The sequence below is a fragment of the Hippopotamus amphibius genome, chromosome 14 (assembly GCF_030028045.1).
Source record: "Hippopotamus amphibius kiboko isolate mHipAmp2 chromosome 14, mHipAmp2.hap2, whole genome shotgun sequence".
Lineage (NCBI taxonomy): Eukaryota > Metazoa > Chordata > Mammalia > Artiodactyla > Hippopotamidae > Hippopotamus > Hippopotamus amphibius.
Genome location: NC_080199.1, coordinates 11,183,200 through 11,205,265, shown reverse-complemented (window position 1 = coordinate 11,205,265; position 22,066 = coordinate 11,183,200). Strand labels below are relative to the sequence as shown.

At 35.9% G+C, this 22,066-nt stretch overlaps 1 protein-coding gene across 1 annotated transcript in view; it reads left to right on the top strand.

The window, feature by feature from the left end:
• The window catches only part of TM9SF2 (transmembrane 9 superfamily member 2), a 67,560-nt gene that overhangs the window by 21,322 nt on the left and 24,172 nt on the right, over positions 1-22,066 (top strand). Inside the window, exons 2-8 of the mRNA XM_057707561.1 lie at positions 2,184-2,251; positions 3,975-4,068; positions 9,985-10,112; positions 15,206-15,335; positions 18,170-18,294; positions 19,211-19,322; positions 21,641-21,720. Coding sequence (XP_057563544.1) covers positions 2,184-2,251; positions 3,975-4,068; positions 9,985-10,112; positions 15,206-15,335; positions 18,170-18,294; positions 19,211-19,322; positions 21,641-21,720 — 737 coding nt within the window. The remainder of the gene's footprint in view (positions 1-2,183; positions 2,252-3,974; positions 4,069-9,984; positions 10,113-15,205; positions 15,336-18,169; positions 18,295-19,210; positions 19,323-21,640; positions 21,721-22,066) is intronic.

The window sequence follows — 22,066 nt, the reverse complement described above, 5'->3', positions numbered from 1 at the left end:
ATTATCTTCTTAGCCTAAATGACCAGTGATATAGTCTTAACTATTTTATACAGGGAGACATAGTTAAACTTTGTGTTTGAGACAGTGTTGCCATTGAGTTGTCATTTTATTTGAGTACAGTTTTAGGGGTTTTCTGTGTTACTGTTTTCAGCACTATGTACAGAGGCTAATGCCTTCCACTGTGTATCATGACTACTGGATGAGCATCTTAGTGGATGAGCAGTGTAGTGTAGGCATTTGCTATTCTGAATATCATTACATTTATTTGGTTTTCTTTATTTAACAAATACATAGCACTTCTTGTATTAGGCACTGTTTGACATACTTTATAAATGTTAACTCATTTAATCCTCATACCTGTGTGAGGTAAATACTGTTATCCCCATTTTGTAGGTAAAGAAACTGAAGCATCCATGAGGAAACTGAGATGTTAAATAATTTGACCAAGTATAAATGGTAGAGCTGGGACGTGAACCCAGGCAAACTGGCTCCAAAGGTCAACTCTTGTCCACTGTGTTTTGCTGTTTTTCCAATGACAGTGTATTATTAGTTTTTGTACAGTGAACATCTTGTCTCACTTTTGGGGTATTAACAGGTACAGAGGACTGCTGACAGCATTAGTAAATGAGATCAAAATGGCAAGTATGGCTTTATGCCCTTCCAGGTAGCCTCAGATCAGAGTCCAGAGGCAGCCATAGTGATCTAACCCTATAAAATACAGGTTAACAGCTCCTATTTAATTATTTTTGGTTAGCACCAGAAGTACTTCAGGGCACAAATTACTTACTGACATTTTCAGCTAAAGAATTCTGTGTTGAATAGCAGTGAGCCCCTATTGGGAGAGTGGTTTCTTGGTGTCCTTTGGAACTTCAGATATACCTTGGAGAAATTCTGGGAGCTTCAGCAGGAAGGTGTGGCTTTAAATTGGCCCATATTTCCTAGGAAGTTGATAAGCTTTTCTCCCTCTCCCCTGCTGTTGAACTTGATTTGGTCTTTATGAATTTCTTCTGTTACTATCTTTGTAGTTTAGCTTCTCAGATTGATCAAAGCCGTTCTCCACAGTTAAACCATGTTGTCATTGTCCGTCTCCTGTCTGCTTAAGAGCATGAGATTGTACTTCTTTTGTTACCTACCTGGCAGCATTTCTTTCTTTCTTTCTTTTTTTTAATGGTCCCATGGTGTTTATTTTAATAGCCAATTTACTACCAACAGGCACATTACAATATGTTTCTTGTTTTTTAATGAACAAGTCTGCAGTATACATTCTTACACATGATCTCTTGTGCAGGGATGATTTTATTTCTAGGAGATAAGTTCTCATAAGCAGTATTGTTGGATGGAAGAATATATGTATTTTGCTTTCCAAAAGGCTGTAACCACTTCACATTTCAAAGAGCCACAGGTATTATAGCTTTTGAAAATTTTTAGCCAGAGTTTAGTGGTGTCTTGCATTCAGTTTAATTGCAGATGTATCTGAAATTTGTATCTCCAGATTTTTTTTTCTAAATGCCATGACTGTTTATCTTTCTACACTTAGATATCTCAAAGGCACTTCAAACAAAACATGTCTAAAGACAAACTCATGATCTTTCTCCAGACTTACTCCTTTTCCAATGTCCCTTTTGTTACTTGTCGAAATCAGAAAATTAAAGCATCTCTCATCTTTAAACTTAAGTCATGTCTTATCTTTACTCTCACATAAAACCCATGAAGTCCTATCAAATTTATTTTCAGAATATTTCTTGGATGCACCCATTTCTCTTTTCCTTCTTGCTGACAGAATTTCCTGAATGCTGTGAGAATGTTTTTTTTTAATTGTTTAAAAATAAAATTTATCTTTGTGCTGCAGAATGAAATATTGAATTTGAAAACAAAATTTTTAAAAACAACGTATATTGATGTGATGAATGATTTATTTTAAATATCGTATTCAATTTTTTAGAAATTTTCAGAACTTAAAAAGCATTTAGAAAATATTGGAGATGTTTGCAACTGAAAGTTATTTTGTTGTAATTTAAATGCATATAAATCTACTCAGTGAATGGATTTATAAAAGAATTCTTTAAAGTGAGTTGGATATCATAAAATTTCACATTTCAAAAGTCAAATTCCTTTTTAATTCTAGGCATGACCTAAGTTTTGGTCTCCAGTTGTTTATGTTCTGATTCTTTCCTTATTTTCAGGCTGAAATAGAACTATTTGTGAACAGGCTTGACTCAGTGGAATCTGTTCTTCCTTATGAATATACAGCGTAAGTTTTTCAGCTTGGTTTTTATATGAAATTTTATGATTCATCAGAATTTTGTACATTTAGAACATTACTTTCTCCACAGTTATGGATAAATTCATATGCATTTTAAAAATGTAAAGGGCCTGAAAACATTTTTTTAAAGGTGTATTCTTTATTTCTGAGGTAGGGTTAAAATGTGAAATGCGATCTCTTGATGTCGCTTTGCAGTGTAATAGAAGCACCAACTAAAACAATGGATTTCCTTTTTTACCTGACTGGACAAATAGCCATTTTGTTTAATTCTTTTGATTATTAAAAAACCCGCATAGTTTTAAACAAAATCCCTTTGTCCCACATAATCAACTCCCAGAAATAATTGCTTTGTGTTCTGCCCCCTGCATTTTTTCTCTGCATATTCTAATGCATGTAACCACATTTATACATTTTTGTTTTAAATAAAAGTAAGTTTATATATTTTATTTGCACCTTGTTTTTCTCACTGAATCTATATGGACATCTTTTCTATGTTGAATACACAGCTACCTCAGTCTTTATAGTAGCTGTTTATTATCCCTTTGTAGAAATGGTTTAGAATCTGTATATGATTTGTTTCACTAATTCTCTATTTATGAACATTTCATTATTTCCATTTTTTGATATTATAAAAAATGCTGCATAAGTATCCTTTGTTCATTTGAGCACTGTATGCCACATTAGGTGTAAAATATAGTTCCTAAATTTTAGCTGGCTTCTAAATTGCTCTGGTATCTAAAAGTTGTGAAAGAAAATATGTTTACTGTAGAAAACATACACAGAAAGTTCAAGACTATCCTATAAGAATCCATATGCCTAAACGTGTAAGAAGATAATACAAATTTCATGAATGAATGGACTATAATTTATGTAACTATTGGAGACTTTTTCTAGTTTTTGTTTTGTTAAATAAACAAATCTCTCTCAAATCCTCGTGGATATTCTTGGGAAAACTCAGTGACTCTTTTATATCCAGTAGACGGAGAATCTTCATTTGGGGACTTCCCAGCCCCTGTTTTTTATCAGCCAAGATTCATCTTCCTCTTAGGGAACTGACTAGTCTGTAGCCATCACTGTGCTGGTCTCAGCCATGGTGTACACAGAACTGCCCTTTAATATTCTATAGCAAGGCTGAAATTAGGCTGTAATGTTCAAACAAAACTTTGTGAAAATTTGGTTAGTAATACAAGGAAGTTATAACACAGAAAGAAACTTAGAGCTGACTGATTAGGGCTTCTCCACAATTCCATGTTCTCAGAGGGTCTGTTTAGTCTTGCTTTTCATGTTGGCCAGGATATTGAGATGAGACAGAAACCCATGTAAATTTGACACATCTTCTTGAAATGTTGTTAAGTAAATATTTGGATTAGAAAGATAATAAAAGATAAGTTATGCAAAATTCCCTTGTAGAGTAGGACGTAAATAATTTTATCATTGGAATGAACAAAAATAGTCAATTTTTTAAATTCTATAATTTACATCTTAATAAAAGTATTATTTAAAAATCAAAGCATCCTAAGGCATAATTTTCAGATGTTTTGTTTTTTGTTTTGGGGAGATGTGGTACATGGAACTTGGAGTAGGAATATATTTCTTATTCATCTAGAACAGCTGGAGTGATCAGTACCTAAACTATACTCTAGATTGGCTAGGGGTTTGATATCTCATTGCTTCCTTTTATGCTTAAAAACTTAAATATTCTTGTCTGCAGGTTTGATTTTTGCCAAGCATCAGAAGGAAAACGCCCATCTGAAAATCTAGGTCAGGTATTATTTGGGGAAAGAATTGAACCGTCACCATATAAGGTTTGTATTTAGTGTTATATACAAGTTACTTAGTTGCATCTTTTTTCTTTTCTTCCCCCTCTTACAGAAAAGCCTGTGATAACTTAGCTAAGAAGGAATTCATTTTCTCTTTTGCCTCCAGGAATAATTTCTTAAAGTCACAGTTTAGAAGGATCCCTCCCCTTCTCACGATATGTCATGAATAAGTTTGTCTTAAGGAACTTTTCCTACAGTCAGTATTGTATCAATAAATGATAAATTGGTGGCCTAAAAGTGCTCAGACCCCCTGCTTCCCCTTACAGAGGGACCTGGAACCTAGCTTTCAGGTTTGAAGAGTTGCCCTCACTGCTCCACATCTCCCTCCTCTTTGGGAACAGTATCCCTAGATTTTCTCTATTAGCAAATATAGCACTACTTTCGGGGAAGCTAACCTTTCCGTTTTGACCAATGAAAGTATATTTGGTATATCTTTGATATATTTTTAGAACATCAGTTAAACCAATCTAAGCACAATATAAGATATTCTCTTCAATATATGTACTTCGTCATCACCCAGAATTATTCTGCCTTTTAAATCTATTATCTTTTAAGCCTATTATCCTTTTAAATTTCACAGTCCCCTATTAATTTTATATCTGCTCTCCTGCTGCACAAAGAATAATGGATCTCTCTCTTTTAGAAAAATTAAACTAGTTTGTAATTATAATGTATCACCATATACAAAACTAAATGGTACAAAGAATGTAAAATGAAAAGTAAGTTTCTCTCCCCCCCCCCGCCCTGCCCCATTCCACATCACAGTTTTTTGTTAATCTTTCCTGAAATTTTCCATGTACTTACAAGCATATATAAATAGAATTAAATGCGTGTATTCATGTTTTAAAATATTATTCTGCACTGTGCATTTTTCTTTAGCACTCTGCCTTGGGCATCTGTCTGTTTGAGCTCACTCATTTTAATGGCTGTAACTTGACCCCAAGTTTTATTCCCCAGCTTAACAGCTCCCTCTGTTGGGGTCACATCTGACTCTGCTGTGACCCCTTGATTAGCCACCTTCCGTGCTTTCTCATTAAGCACCACTATCTATCTCCCTTGGCACTTATTACATCGAGCATCTGTCTAGCAAATCCCCAAGCCTAGATTAGTCCCATTAACCCTTTTACTCTAAGATTATATGTAAACTATGAAGCACTGGGGGAAGACACAGTTGTATAACTTTAATTCACTATAAGTTTATAGTTTTCAACCATAATTATGTCCTCTTAAAATATTTTAATTTGAGATTTCTACCCTAAAGATGCCAGAATTTTTTTTTTTTTTTTAATTTTTCAAAGACAGAAGATTTGAAGGCCTAATGAGAGAAAGTCACTGGGAAAGAAGGAACTCAAAATATGTGGACATGAGTAGTATTGAGTAGGGCAAGAATATTAATTGTGTAACATTTCCCTATTTTGAAAGATTACTTTGGAAATTGCTGCATTGTTTTTATAGCAGAGGGTGATTTTCAGGCATATTTATTAAATTGTATAACTACCTTAAAATACTCGTTTGGTCTCTCAGCCCCACCTTTCAGTTTGTTTATGCCTTGACCTTAAGAAATGATGGAAGGCGGGAAGAGCATCAGTAACACCTTCAGTGAACTTGAGGGACAACGGGAGTCTGTAGCAGTAAACAGCAAACTATTCAAATCCATAGAGAAGTTTTGTCCCTTTGGTGCAAACTTTAAAGGCAAATTACTTCTTTAATAGTATTCTACTCAGAGTTCATTTATTTATATGTAAAGATTATGCTTTGCTTATGCAAAAGGCCCTTCTTTTACGCCTAGTGCTTTTCAGATTTAATTTTGTCCTAGGAGTTGAGGTGAAGTAGAACAGAAGGAGTGTTTTTAAATGGAGAAAGAATGTGCACCTAGGGCTTCCCTGGTGGCTCAGTGGTTAAGAATCCACCTGCCAGTGCAGGGGACATGGGTTCGATCCCTGGGCCGGGGAGATTACACATGCCTTGGAGCAGCTAAGCCCATGCACCACAACTACTGAGCCTGTGCTCTAGAGCCTGCGAGCCACAACTACTGAGCCCACAAGCCGCAACTACTGAAGGCCGAGAGCCTAGAGCTGTGCTCCGCAACAAGAGAAGCCACAGCAATGAGAAACCCGTGCACCACAACAAAGAGTAGCCCCTGCTCGCCACAACTAGTGAAAGCCCGTGTGCAGCAACAAAGACCCAATGCAGCCAATAAATAAATAAGGAAATCTTAAAAAAAAAAATGTGCACCTAACATTTTCATGAGTTTTCTAGAATTTTTTAGGGATAAAGATTTGTGCTAAGACAAATTCTTTAAGCCCCAAGCTTAGAGAGACAGAGCAAGCATTTCTTAGGATCAAGGCATAGGTTAATAGAAACATGGGACCAAGATATCAGATTTTCCCCCCCAAACCAGCCATGAATGTATTGACATATTTTTGAGTATTGATTTCAGTATTGATTTTTTGTCCTTTATTTTCAAAGAATTTTACCTTATTTTTATAAATTTATTTATTTATTTATTTATGGCTGCATTGGGTCTTCATTGCTGTGTGAGGGCTTCCACTAGTTGTGGTGAGCTGGGGCTGCTTTTCGTTGCGATGCCTGGGCTTCTCATTGAGGTGACTTTTCTTCTTTGTGGAGCACGGGCTTCAGTAGTTGCAGCACATGGGCTCAGTAGTTGTGGCTTGTGGGCTCTAGAGCACAGGCTCAATAGTTGTGGCACATAGGATTAGTTGCTCTGTGACATGTAGGATCTTCCTGGGCCAGGGCTTGAACCTGTGTCCCCTGCATTGGCAGGCAGATTCTTAACCACTGTGTCACCAAGGGAAGTCCTGAATTTTGCCTTATCCATCTGCAGTAAAAACAGTGGTAACAACCAGCAGCAAAACAAAGCCCCAAATCTACTTTGCCATCTTTTATCTATGACTTTTGTTGAGGTCAGGAAAAAAAACAGTGTAAGACATAGTGTACATTATGTGAAGCTGGAATCACCTATCATAGGATCATAAAATCTCAAGTCTAACCACTCATATTCACTCCTTCACTCAGTTAACACAACCTCTGAATGCCTTTCATGTGCCTGGCACTGTGGTAGGTGTGGGATACAGCAGTGAACTAGACAAAAATCTCTGTCCTCGTGGATCTTGTATCCTGATGGGGAGAAGGAAACAAAATGAATTACTGAAATACATAGTGTGTCAGTTGCTGATGAAAGAACTACTGAAGATAAATTAGGGAAGGTGGTTGGAGAATTTGCCACTTTAAATAGGCCAGAGAAAGTCTCACCTGAGAGGGTGACATTTGAACAAAAGACTTGAAGCAAATGAGGGAGTGAGCCATGTGACTACCTTGGGGAGTGGGGAAGATGTTCTGGGTGAAGGAAGCAGCAGGAGCAAAGGTCCTGAGATGTAGCTTTCCTGGTGTATGCAAGGTACAGAGAAGAATTGGTGCAACGCAAGCGGGTGAGCAAGATAGAGAATAGTAGGAAATGAGGGCTAAGGAGTAATGGGACCAAATCATGTAGTGATTCATAGGCCGTCGTAAAGACTTTGATCTGTAAGTTCTGGGCAAGGTGGTTAGCATTGAAGGGTTTGGGGTGGGCTTAGATTTTAACAAGATCACCAGGCCTGCTGCGGTGAGAATGGACTGTGGGAGAGTGAGAGGCCAGGAGACTGGATAGGAGGCTCTGACAGTCAATCATGAAAATATTCATGACTTGATAGTGACTCAGACCATTGGGGTAGGGGGTTGGGGTTGCGAAGTGGTCAGAATCTCAGAAATTGGCTATATTTTGAAGGTGGGGCCAACAGAATTTGCTAAGGGATGGAATGTGGGGTGTGGAGTTTCTGTTTTCTAAGACGAGAAAGTCTGTGGGAAGAGCAGGCCTGGAGGGAATGGGGAAGTTTGTTTTGCTGTGGTGTGAGGTGTTTGTTAGGCATCCAAGTAGGGAAGTTGAGTTAACAGTTGACTATACGTGTCTGGAGTTTGGAAGAGGGGTTCAGCCTAGGTACGTATATTTGAGAATCATTAATGTATAGTTGGTATTCATAGCTGAGAATTGATGGAAATCCCCAAGGGAGTGAATAAAAATAGTGAAGAGAACAATTCCAAGGACTGGGCCTTGGTGCAGTCGGTGTTAATGGGTCAGGAAGATGGAGGAGGAGTCAGCAAAGGAGACTTATTCATAGGACTCTTGGGAGGATTACATGAGGTAATAAGTGTTTATTATTATGATTAAGTGTCATCTTTAGGTTTGCTGTTTTCCTTCACAGTTGAACTCACAGTTGACTTGCCTAAACCCAGTGAGCATTGGATTGCAGTGTAAGATTTGTTCCTTTTGGTAGCAAATAATGTCTCTCTCTTGCTTTAAGTTTGACACATCACTCTGATTCCTTAGTATGTATACTTTTGATTTTTCATTTCCTAGTCTTTAAAATGGAGCCTATAAGGTTCATATAAGATTTAAAATGGTAAATACTTACATAAATATTGCTATATTTACACAAGTAGCAATACCATGAGAATGAAACTGTTGGCAGTCAGGTGGCAGCAGTGAGCTACACTTGAAACTGGTTTGTCAGCTGATGCACAAAAACTGGTTTAGGGATTTTAATAAATGTATAGAAGAATGGACTACTTTGAAGTGAAACATATGCAAGTTGGGGTTTTTTTACTCCCTGTAATAAAGTTTGAATTTCTTAAAAGGTGTATTGGACTATATATAGTTATATTATGAAGTATATATTATTAGTTTAATAAATTATGGCCTTAAGAAAACCAGGAAATAGGTTTTTAAAATTAAGACATAAATCGGCCCTGGTAAAGTAAACCTACGTTATATAATATTTTGTGAATAATATACTGTGTGTGTTTTTATGCTTATGAAATAAGTCTTAGACTCCAAAATTGGAGGACTCCTTAGGTTTTTTTGTTTTTTGTTTTAATTAGTTTATTTATTGGCTGCTTTGGGTCCCTGCTGCACACGGGCTTTCTCTAGTTGCTGTGAGCAGGGACTGCTTTTCATTGTGGTGTGTGGGCTCCTCATTGCAGTGGCTTCTCTTGTTGTGGAGCATGGGCTCTAGGTGTGTCGGCTTTAATATTTGCAGCACACGGGGTCAGTAGTTGTGGTTCATGGGCTCTAGAGCACAGGCTCAATAGTTGTGGCGCACAGGCTTAGTTGCTCCGTGCCATGTGGAATCTTCACAGAGCAGGGCTCAAACCTGTGTCCCCTGCATTGGCAGGCAGATTCTTAACCACTGCGCCACCTAGGAAGTCCTCCTTAGTTTTTAAACTTTGGTTTAAAAAATTTTCAATTTTTGTTTCAACTTTATTATTCATCCTGAAAATTGACAATCTTTTCAAATGTGAGTAAAAAGAATCACATTTATTCTGATTCTAGATGTCCAGATTTCACTTTTTCTTGTGTCATCACAGTCTGTGTTATTCACTGCTGAACCTCCATCACCTAGTGCATAGGAGGCACTTAACAAATAGCCACTGAGTGAATATATAGACATAAAACTTAGCTGTTTATTGCTAGAAAGACTTCAAATCCGTAAATTCCAAAACATCATCAGGGGACATTACTGTGGAAATACTGATGTTATTTATTTCGTTCTACCTGTGGATTTTCCCCCCCTTCCGGGACTCATTTATATTTAAAAGATGGGTAGGTTGAAATTATCAAAAATAAAAACTGTTACTTACCAAAAGAAAAATTGATGACTTAAGTTTTTAGAGAGACAGAATAAGGTTGAAATTTAAATATGATTGAGCTGTGTGGAATTTTTATATGTGTATTATCAATATTAATGCACTTCAGTGATTTAATGAGACCAGTGCTTTTACTCTGTCATAGGTGTAAAGGACCTGGATATTTTTTCTTAATTTGCTTTCCACTTTATTTTAATACAGTTTATGTTTAATAAGGAAGAGACGTGTCAGCTTGTTTGTACAAAAACATACCATACAGAGAAAGCTGAAGACAAACAAAAGTTAGAATTCTTGAAAAAAAGCATGTTACTGAATTATCAACATCACTGGTAAGACATGGAGATTTGGGATTTGGGGCTTTTTCCTTTTCAAGAAGAAACCTCTGTTTCGTTGAATGTGTAAATTACTTCATTGACTCTGTAAAATATAGCAAATAAATTTGTTTCCTAATTTTGTTATTAATAATATGAAGTGGTGACTTTTATTTGCCAGAGGATTACTAAGGTTGACAGCTTAAAGTATCATCGTTTTCTGCGCTTAGATTATTGTAATATCTCGTACTTGTTTAGGTACATAGATCTGTTTCCTAGAGCACTTTATTTATACCTGGTTAAAAGGAGCATTATTTATGCTTTGAGGAAAGGACCTGGATCAATCTTCTAGAAAAATACTGTTATTTTATACTTGTGGGCAATGAAAAAGACCATAGGAAAACAAAATTTAGCTTTCACTTGATATTTGAGAAATAGCATCTACTTCAAAAAAAATACTTTAAAAAAAATTAAAAAAAAAACAAACTTGTATTTTGTGTAATCTTTTTTATTTTATAAACATGCTATAATATTAACAATGTTTTTAACCAGTTTGTATCACAATCAAAAAGCAATTAAAACTTTTTTTTTTTGCTTCCCAAGTAGTATTTACTTATTATACAGTATTCAAATAGTATTAAAAAGGGGTCTCGAAAACCCAACTTTTCAAGTATAACCAATTGTTATTCTTCTAGATAATTTTGCCAACAAATGCCTATATTCTCTGGTGGTCATGGTTTACAAATGTTTTGCCTCTTCCAAAAGCATAAGATGCTGGTGGTGGTGAACAGGAAGACTATCTTCATAGACATCCTCTTGAGTGTTTATCTTGTCACTATCTCATGTTGACCTGTTTGCCTTCGCTCAGGGAGGTTAGAACCATTGATCTCAGTTTGCACATGACCAGATCCTGTGGCTCAGGATGGTTGGAACCTCTCATTGCCCCTTGCCTCCTTGGTTCCTCCCCTCCACACACATAGAACAAAAAAGTCCTGCGGAAGGACGTCCCTGGGTCACATGCTTATTCATGAACAAGTCTGTGATTAGGGGGATTCATTCTGACCAGACCTGGATGAAATACACCTGAACCACCTAGAAATGAGTTTCCCATAGCAGAGCTCTTTTAGAAAGAAGGAAACGTGCCTGGTACACTTCTGTCAGCTTCTTTCTCATCTGACCCTCAGTACAAACAAGAACTTGAAAAACTCCTCCATCTCCTCATTTCTTTGGTTTCTGGTAAGCCAAGAGCTTTTTTCCTCTAAGCTACTGTGAGAATAGTACCTAATTGCTGAGTTAATGTAACTTGGGATACATTTCTTATTCATAAGTAATTGAAGCATTTCCCTTGGTGTTTTTCTCTTTGCTTCAAATTGTCTTTCCAGCCTTCAGAGTCATATTTAAGGCTCAGTCCTTATGAGCCTTAAGGCTCATTTTCGCCCCTACTGCCTCCATTTACTCTGACAGCTGGTCATTTGTTGGCTGAATGAAAGAATGACTCTTACGGCCTATGGGTGATTTTTAGCTCTCCCTTCTATCCTCCGTTCTTAGAATACTGTTTAGAGTCTTGCTCCTAAAGATAATAGAAGTAGCTCTTCTTCAGTAGCTTCCTGACAATAAAGTACTTAGAAATATTTTTAAGTTATTTATGATGCAGTTAACATAGGTACTATTTTGATCCCAAGATGCTTAATAATAAGAATAAATAATTTAAAATAATTTACAAAGTTAGAAAGCATTTGATAGTAGAATTTACTAAACAGTTTGTGATAGGTTTATCAGTTGTAAACAAACTATTCTACCTAAAGAAATAAATTGGAAAAATGTTGGAGAATAGTGATTTTTGTAGTTGAAAAGCTTATGATTTCAAATCTGAATCCATTAACAAAAAATCTCACCTATCACAGATATACAGTCTGATAATTCTAGGCAATGGGCTTTAGTCCTTAAATCAGTTCATTACAAATTTGGAAATTATTGATTCATATTGATGAATTTATGTGAACCATTAGTTGAGTATATTTCTGTCCTTGACACTTCAGAATTTGATTTTAAGCATAGTTAGCAGAGTTGACAGAAGTAAAATAGCATGAACCTTCAGAAATATGAAAAATCTTTTAAAAGTATAGTGTTCCTTTATGGAATATTGTGAAAGTAGCACATCTTATTAACCTTCGCACTAAGATGTTTTGGAGAGAGCATCATTGTTTTCTAAATTACAAACCAGTACATACGTGACTTGGGGCAAAAAAAACATAAGCAGTGAAGGAAAATATTAAATAAAGAGTTTTCTACTGCCCTCAGCTTCTTTAATCCTGCTCCCCAGAGATAGCACTATTATTTCTCATGTATGTTTCTAGATTTCTATGCATTCGTAGGTATATAAAAGATTGTGTACCTTTTAAAATAACGACTCAAATATTATACACATTATTCTGCAAATTGATCGTTTTAAGAAAATATGGGCATTTTTCCATGTAAAGCACATCTGTAGATCTATATCTACCTCATTCTTTTTGTAATTGTATAGCATTCTGTTGCATAAATGAACTGTAATGCTTCCCCCATTACACTTTAACCATACTACCTTTTGAATGATTAAAATGACAGATTGTTAGTTAGTGCACCAACTCATTTTTTTAAAAATTTTATTTATTTATTATTTTTGGGGGGGTACACCAAGTTCAGTCATCTGTTTTTATACACATATCCCCATATTCCCTCCCTCTCTTGACTCCCCCCCACCCTCCCTCGAGTCCCCCCCCCCCCCCCCCCATCCCAGTCCTCTAAGGCATCTTCCATCCTCGATTTGAACTCCCTTTGTTATACAACAACTTCCCACTGGCTATCTATTTTACAGTTGGTAGTATATATATGTCTGTGCTACTCTCTCGCTTCGTCTCAGCTTCCCCTTCACGCCCTGCCCCCGCCAAACCTCTCATTATAGAGAACAGTCAGTTAATTAACAGTAGTTAATTTTCATATCCAAATTGATGAATACCTTTAATTCTTATTTGGGACTTCAGAACATAATTTGAGGATGTTTTTGGCTTAGTCTGTCAATAACCTAGGCTAATTCTTGATTCTTGAGACTGTCTAATGTTTTGATACCAGCAACAGACACTTGAATTCCCTGTACTCTGCGTGGTTGTGATTATACTTTTTGCCTAATTTTGAAGTCTTTGTGACATTTTATTTATAAAAGTATAATTTATTTAACTAGTTATCAAAGTACTGTAATATTTTTTTTTGTATCATAAAACCACCAGACTCTGGCTTATTGGAAAGAGAGAAGTCTTTGAAGCTATTTCAGTCTAGTGAGTACCAATCTTGGATCCCAGTAGGCTGGAAAAAGGGAATGATGTGCTATTTTCAAAAATTCAAAACTCCAGTTATTTTTAGTGTAAATTATGTTGAAACTATGTAGAATAACCTAAATGCCAATTTGCTTTTACTTTTGGCTGCTTTTTTTTTTTTTTCCCCAGTGTATTGTGGCAACATGGGTTATTCCATTCTGATCAGAAACTCTAGAAATCAATTTATTGGGAAAATGAGTTATTAATAAACGAAGCTTGACTGATAGAAGTGTTTCAGATGGAACCCATGAGGGTAGAGGGAAATATTGGAAGGCAGTCCTTAACGGTAAAAAATTAGGGCTAGTCATTTGGCCTTTAACCTTTTGCGTCCTCTTCTTATACTTTTTCACTGTATCAGATTGAAAGTAGAATTTTTTAATATTTTTGGTGTTACGAATTTCAATAACTACTTCTTCCCAACTTAGCAAGGCAGTAATTAAAAATTATATTCTTTAAAATTTCTTACATTTATTTCCAAGGGTTTGTTGGGTTTTTTTGTTTGTTTCCAACCAAGAAAAGGTTATGTCAAGGCATTATATAAATGATATATTTAGGATGTTCACCTTTAAAAAAAACCTAAATTGCCCCTTTATTTCTCATTTTGTAACTAACGCAATAATTTTATATAGTACTTTCTCTGATATAATAGCTTAGAGATATTATAATTAATATATTGCTGGTATATATTCATTGATTGAACTTCATTGTCTATCTAAAAAATTAAAACAATTGATTCTTGAGGCCTCCAGAAAATCTGAATTATTTATATTATATAACATGGTTTTCATGCTTCTAATATTTTAGTCTTTTCATGGAAACTACTAGCCTGCTGGTTATAATAATAAGCAGCTTAATAGTGTAGGTGATTCTAAAATTTAGTACATTGGGTACTATTAAATAGCATTTAAGTGTGACAATACATGTTTTATTAGGTCATTAACGTACACCTTGGGTGAATATACAATTATAATTTTACTTCCTAAGGCATACATTAATTAACAAATAAAACATGCCCTGGAGTGTTGTCTTCTGACTATAATACAGCTAGTATATTTTCAGTAATTTTTTAAATTTGTATCCTGTGGTGTGTTCTGGGTATGGGGGACCCCATACTCGGACTTCAATATAGTTATACAGTGCTACAGAATTTTATTCTTTACTTTTATCCTTTTTTTAAAAGAAGTTTATTTTCAGTATAGAACTCGAAAGATTTATTTCTCTAACTTTATAACAGCATTTCTTTTAAACATAAGTTAGATATACACCGTTTTAATAGATACTGCTATAATTTTCACTTTTCCACCTGGCGCTTAAGTTGAATATTTCCCCATATCTTGCAGTTATATTCTTCTCCTTTTTATTGAATTACCTGAGTAATAAAAGACATTTGTTTCTATACTGTTCCATGAACGGTTCCCAGGGACCTAAATGTATTGCTTTGCACCTAGAGCTTTTGAGTGTTCTCCTGAAGGTAAATTATACTTAGATGTCTAGATAATGATATTGTCAAATTAATGATCACAATAAATAATTTACTCCCTTTCTATAAAGATTTTTTTCCCCACTACAGTGTGTCAGATATTGGCACAATACTGTGACTTTAAAAATACCACATTTTATCAAAATTCTTTGATTGTAGTTTTGACACCTTAAGGGATTTTTAGGCATTTAGATTTTACAAAGTGATGACACAAATTTGGGAAGTAATTCTTAGTCATGTTTGGTGGTTTCTAACTTGACTTTTATTTCTCTCCATAGGATTGTGGATAATATGCCTGTAACATGGTGTTATGATGTTGAAGATGGTCAGAGGTTCTGTAATCCTGGGTTTCCTATTGGCTGTTACATTACAGATAAAGGCCATGCAAAAGATGCCTGTGTTATTAACGTAAGTTTGTGATAAACTAACTCTATGCTACTTTTTAAAAGGCGAAAGATTTATACGATCTGAAGAGAAACCAGAATACATGCTACTTTTTAAAATATGGCTTTTTGGAAGAAGGAGTCAGTCTTTATATGGACAAAAATTATATTCATTGAATGAGTGCAATTCAGGTGTTCTGAAAGACAACTACTCAGTTGTTTTTGTTTTTGGCTGCACTGCATGGCTTGCAGAATCTTAGTTCCCTGACCAGGGATTGAACCCGGGTTACTGCAGTGAAAGCGCTGAGTCCTAACTGCTGGACTGCCAGAGAATTACCATATTTAGTCTTTAAATTTAAGCCAGGTTAACAATTTATAACTCTAGAACTAAAATAATTCAGATTCAGTTTAGCATTTACTGGCAGTGTCTGTTATATGCTAAACACTATGCTGTGGGCTAGGACTTTGTATGTTCTGACTCTGTTAAAAGTTAAATTCATAAATCTTACATATTAAAAAAAGTTCATACTGGACTGCCAAAAAGACTTCATTGTAAGTCCATGAAATTTGTATTGTGAATTTAAAACCATAGAATACTGTATTGTGAAAGTTTGATATTATACCTTTTTTAAAAAATATCAGTCTTTTTTCCCCCCTTTTCTGAATATATATTCTTCAGTAAAAAGATATCAGTCTTTGAGGACATAAAATAATAAAGTGAAGACATTAATTTAGAAAGTAATCAAAATTATTGGGGATATATATTAAATTTTGTATAATGAGGTCAAACTGATTTAATCTCTTAATGAGTATAACCTGGTAGTAGAAGTTAGCATGAGCTCCCTCATGAAGCTGGTTATATTGGTTAATGCTTTTGTGAGAGTTAATGCATTTTTGACCAAGGACTCTTGAATAATTTAGGTTATTGATTTATTCTGAAGTTTTAAACTTCCACAGAGGAAAAGTGTTCAAATGTGTAACGTATAGCGTGCTCATAACATGTAATATCTTAAAATTTATTTTTTTTATTTTCTAAGGGAAAAGCTAGATAGTATTGGATGTCTTGTCAGGTACTTTTAAAGTTTTATGTAAAAATTAAAACATTAAACAAGTATAATTTGTACCTCCTCCAGTTAGTCTTGTTTTATAAAGCTTATGGAGGCATAACTCTCCCAGACTTCAGACAATACTACAAAGCTACAAAAATCAAAACAGCATGGTATTGGCACAAAAACAGACGTATGAATCAATGGAACAGAATAGAGAGCGCAGAAATAAACCCACACACCTATGGTCAATAAATCTTCAACAAAGGAGGCAGGAATATAGAATGGAGAAAAGACAGTCTCTTCAGCAAGTGATGTTGGGAAAGCTGGACAGCCACATGTAAATCAATAAAGTTAGAACTCTCCCTCACACCATACACAAAAATAAACTCAAAAGGGCTTAAAGACTTTATAAATGTAAGACGTGACACTGTAAAACTCCTCAAAGAGAACGTAGGCAAAACATTTTCTGACATGTTTTCTCATGTAGTAATGTTTTCTTAGGTCAGTCTTCCAAGGCAATAGAAATAAAAGCAAAAATAAACAAATGGGACCTAATCAAACTTCTAAGCATTTGCAGAGCAAAGGAAACCATAAGCAAAATGAAAAGACAGCCTACAGATTGGGAGAAAACATTTACAAATGATGCGCCTGACAAGGGCTTAATTTCCAAAATGTACAAACAGCTCATACAACTCAGCAACAAAAAAAAAATACAATCAAAAAAATGGGCAGAAGACCCAAATAGACATTTCTCCACAGAAGACATGCAGATGGCCAATAGGCACACGAAACATGCTTAACATCGCATATTATTAGAGAAACGAGAATCAAAATACTACAATGAGGTATCACCTCATTACTGGTCAGAATGGCCATCATCAAAAAGTCTACAAATAATAAATGCCGGAGAAGGTAATGGAGAAAAGAGAACCCTCCTACACTTTCTGGGAATGTTAAATTGGCACAGCCACTATGGAAGGCAGTATGGGAGTTCCTTAAGAAACTAAAAATAGAGTTATCACATGATCCAGCAGTCCCATTCCTGGGCACATATCCAGAAAAGATGAAAACACTAATTCAAAAAGATACATGCACTCCACTGTTCATAGCAGCACTATTTATAATAGCCAAGACATGGAAACAGCCTAAATGTCCATCAACGGGTGAGTGGATGAAGAAGATGTAGTGTATATATATATATACACACGCAATGGAATATTACTCATCCATAGAAAGGAATGAAATAATGCAATTTGCAGCAACGTGGATGGACCTAGAGATTGTCATACTGAGTGAAGTAAGTCAAATAGAGAAAGACAAATATCATATATCACTTATACGTGGAATCTAAAAAAATGATACAAATGAACTTACTTACAAAACAGGAACAGATTCACAGACATAGAAACACAAAACTTATGGTTACCAAAGGGGAAGAGGGAGGAGGATAAACTAAAAGTTTGGATTAGTTGATACAAACTACTATAAATAAAATATAATAAACAAGATTGTACTGTATAGCACAGGAAACTGTATTCAATATTGTGTAATAAACTATAATGGAAAAGAATATATATGTATAACTGAATCATTTTGCTCTACACAAGAAACTAGCACAACATTGTACTTCATAAAAACTATACTTCAATTTAAAAAAAAAAGTTTAAGCCTAAAACTTATACATTTTTATGGGGAAGGATTAAACTTCTGTCCAAGTTCAAATATTCTTGTTTTGGCTCATTTAAAAATTTTATATTTTAACTCTTTTATAGCCGGTTTTCTACCACTAACTTTAAGTTCTGTTCCACAGTCAGAATTCCATGAAAGAGATACATTTTACATCTTCAATCATGTTGACATCAAAATACACTATCATGTTGTTGAAACTGGGTCCATGGGAGCAAGATTAGTGGCTGCTAAACTTGAACCAAAAAGGTAACTATACAATAGATAAAAATACGTAACTGTAAGTGAAATTTAGACCCAAAAAATAAGTATTTGTGGCCCAATTAACTTTTTCCTTAATCAGTATTCTGGCATATAATTTGGTATTTTAATTGATTTTACTAAAATTCCCTTTAGCATGATTTGTTATTGAGTTATGGATTGCCCAGAGAAACCATACAAATATTTATTTTCCTGTCATCATAAGTAGTCAAACCAAGGTTGCTTTTTTGTTTTGTTTTTCAGTTAATTTTTGACAGCTTTTCTGTGTCAGAGTGGAATGGAGCACATGAGTGGTTAGGACCGTGTTCCCTTTTATAGTGGAAAAGCATTACCTCAGCTATTTGCAGCTTGACCTCTCGTCAGAGGCCCAAATGAGCTGATTAGTTTGTCATTTCCAAAGTCTCCATGCAGTGTTAGATGCCAGTATATGATAAGTCCTTGAAAGGGCATCTTTTCAAATTGTTGACTTTTTTAGTGTGAAAGTACCTCTCAGTTATGTCTGAGATGCTTTTTTGATTGCGTATTCTTTTTTTCCGTTACTCACCATCCCCCCATCCAACTGATTTAGCCATTTTCTCATGCCACTAGGGGTGAAGATAGTGCATGCCATAGTAAGATGACAGTTAATTTAGACTCCCTCAGTGCTTGTTTTGATTTCTTTAAAGATTATTTAATGCTCTTCAAGTAATGTCTTCAAAAGTTTGGTTATTTTGAGTAACAATTTTATACACATACTTATAACTAAGCCATTTATTTATATGAAATAAATATTTGTACTATTCATTGTGATATGAATCACTTTTGATTGTCAGCAGCATTGTGAAATATGTACAAAATCTCTAAACTTTACTCTGTTTTTAAAAACTACTTTATCAGCATTTTGCCAAAATGTTTCTTCCCACAGCTTCAAGCATACCCGTATAGATAAACCAGACTGCTCTGGACCCCCCATGGATATAAGTAACAAGGCTTCTGGGGAGATCAAAATTGCCTATACTTATTCTGTTAGCTTCCAGGTGAGTGTGATTTTATCTTTAGTATAACTCAGAAATTGACTTTAAATTCATATTACTTAAACTAATTAAAAATATTAATGATTAGCTTGTCAAATAGATAAGCTTTTAATGAGCTAATTTTTGGAATGGTTTGTCAGTGTCCCTGGCAACATAATTGCACTCAAAACTTAAGTCTTCATTTAAATAAGAAGTATAGGAAATTGGAGAACTGAGCCTGATTAAAAATGTTATGAAATAAGAGATACAAACAAGGCAAAAGGTACCAAAGTAAATAGGCAGAAAGGATGGTATGAAAATGTCAAAGATATGCAACAAGCACTTGGGAAAACAACACCATTTTTATAATTAGAATTTGAGTGTAAGCTTAAATTGAGAGTTTCCTGATGGTGAATGATCTATATAGGTTCTTAGGGAATTCAAGGGAGGGTTTTCCTAGAAGGAAGGTAAAAGTTCATTTTATGAGAATCTTGGGCAATATTCCACCTCTGTTTTTTTTTTTAATATTTATTTATTTATGGCTGTGTTGGGTCTTTTTTTTTAAATATTTATTTTATTATTTATTTATTTTTATTTTTGGCTGTATTGGGTCTTTGTTGCAGGGCACAGGCTTTCTCTAGTTGCACAGAGCGGGGGGCTGCTTTCCTTGCGGTGTGTGGGCTTCTCATTGTGGTAGCTTCTCTTGTTGCGGGGTACCGGCACTAGGCGCTCAGGCTTCAGTAGTTGCAGCACGTGGGCTCAGTAGTTGTGGCTTGCAGGCTCTATAGTGCAGGCTCAGTAGTTGTGGCGCACGGGCTTAGTTACTCCACGTCATGTGGGATCTTTCCAGACCGGGGCTTGAACCTTTGTCCCCTGCATTGGCAGGCAGATTCTTAACCACTGTCCCACCAAGGAAGCCCTGTGTTGGGTCTTCGTTGCTGCACACAGGCTTTCTCTAGTTGCAGAGAGCGGGGGCTACTCTTCATTGTGGTCTTCAGGCTTCTCATTGTGGTGGCTTCTCTTGTTGCAGAGCACAGGCCTTAGAGCACACAGGCTTCAGTAGTTGTGGCATGGCTCAGTAGTTGTGGCACACAGTAGCATGTGGGATCTTCCTAGACCAGGGCTCGAACCCATGTCTCCTGCATTGGCAGGCGGATTTTTTTTTTTTTTTTAATAAATTTATTTATTTGTTTATTTATTTTATTGGCTGTGTTAGGTCTTTTTTGCTGTGCGTGGGCTTTCTTTTTAGTTGTGGTAAGTGGGGGCTACTCTTCGTTGTGGTGCGCAGGCTCCTCATTGCCGTGGCTTCTCTCATTGCGCAGCACGGGCTCCAGGTGCGTGGGCTTCAGTAGTTGCAGCACATGGGCTCAATAGTTGTGGCTCACGGGCTCTAAAGCACAGGCTCAACAGTCGTGGCGCATGGGCTTAGCTGCTCCGCGGCATGTGGGATCTTCCTGGAGCAGGGATCGAACCCGTGTCCCCTGCATCGGCAGGCAGATTCTCAACCACTGCGCCACCTAGGAAGCCCTGGCAGGTGGATTCTTAACCACTGCACTGGGGAAGTCCCATCCACCTCTGTTTTTAATAAACCATCTTGGCAATCCAATATAGTTGTGACGTTTACTGTCCTCATATAGTGTGTAATTTTGCAAGCCTGATGCAGTAAATAGTTCTCTCTAAGTGTTAAGCGCTCTGTGAGATGTACCTGCAGGTGCTCAGGGTATAGGTTATAACTCTGGTCTGGTTAGATATCTTGTAGGTATAGATAGATAGCATCAAAGAGAAGAAAGAATAAGCTATTAACACTCAATCTTCTGAAAAAAAAAATTAAATGCAGCTCTAAATCTTGACATTTAAAAGTAAGGCTTTGCTAATTAAGATTTAAAGCAAGTCTTTAAAAAAATACAAGTAACTAGATACTTTTAGGAACTTTTTTTTTTTAAGGGTTTTTTTTGTTTTGTTTTTTTTTAATGTGGACCACTTTTAAAGTCTTTATTGAATTTGTTACAAGGTTGCTTCTGTTTTGTTTTGGTTTTCTGGCGTTGAGGCATGTGGGATCTTAGCTCCCCGACCAGGGATGGAATCCGCACTCCCTGCGTTGGAAGTCAAAGTCTTAACCAGGACTGCCAGGAAAGTCCCAGGAACTCTTATTATTTTTTATTTACTGCTTAATTTCATCCTGATTTTCCTGAGACTTGAGTAAATCTAGGTCTATGAATCTCATGACTAAGCCAAGTTATGATAATGAGGAAGATTAAGCTGTGAATGGAAATTTTTGGATTCCTAATGCACTTCATTGGCAAATTCTTATTTAAAGAGTGTGTGTGTTTAAATCCCTTTAGGAAGACAAGAATATCAGATGGGCATCTAGATGGGACTACATTCTGGAATCTATGCCTCATACCCACATTCAGTGGTTTAGGTAAGAACATAGAGTTAATCTCCTTTACGCTCTGTCCTTATTCTCTTTTCTGTCCCTTTCAACATCTCATTTACTCTGATTCTCTCCAGTTATTCAGAAGGCTGGGCTTTTGAATTAGATAGACTTGGGTTCAGTCCTGCCTTTCAGTTACTGGTTGTCAGTCAGGCTGGATCACCCAGTTTCTCAGAGTCCATTTCTTTATATAGAAATGACCTGTCTCATGGAACTATTCTGAGGATTGAAGGAGGTAATGAAACGGAGCATTTAAAGAGCACCTTACCTTGGCAAGGAAGAGGACTCAATAGACAAGCTGCTGCAGCTGTTACAACTGCTTCTTCTTCTTCTT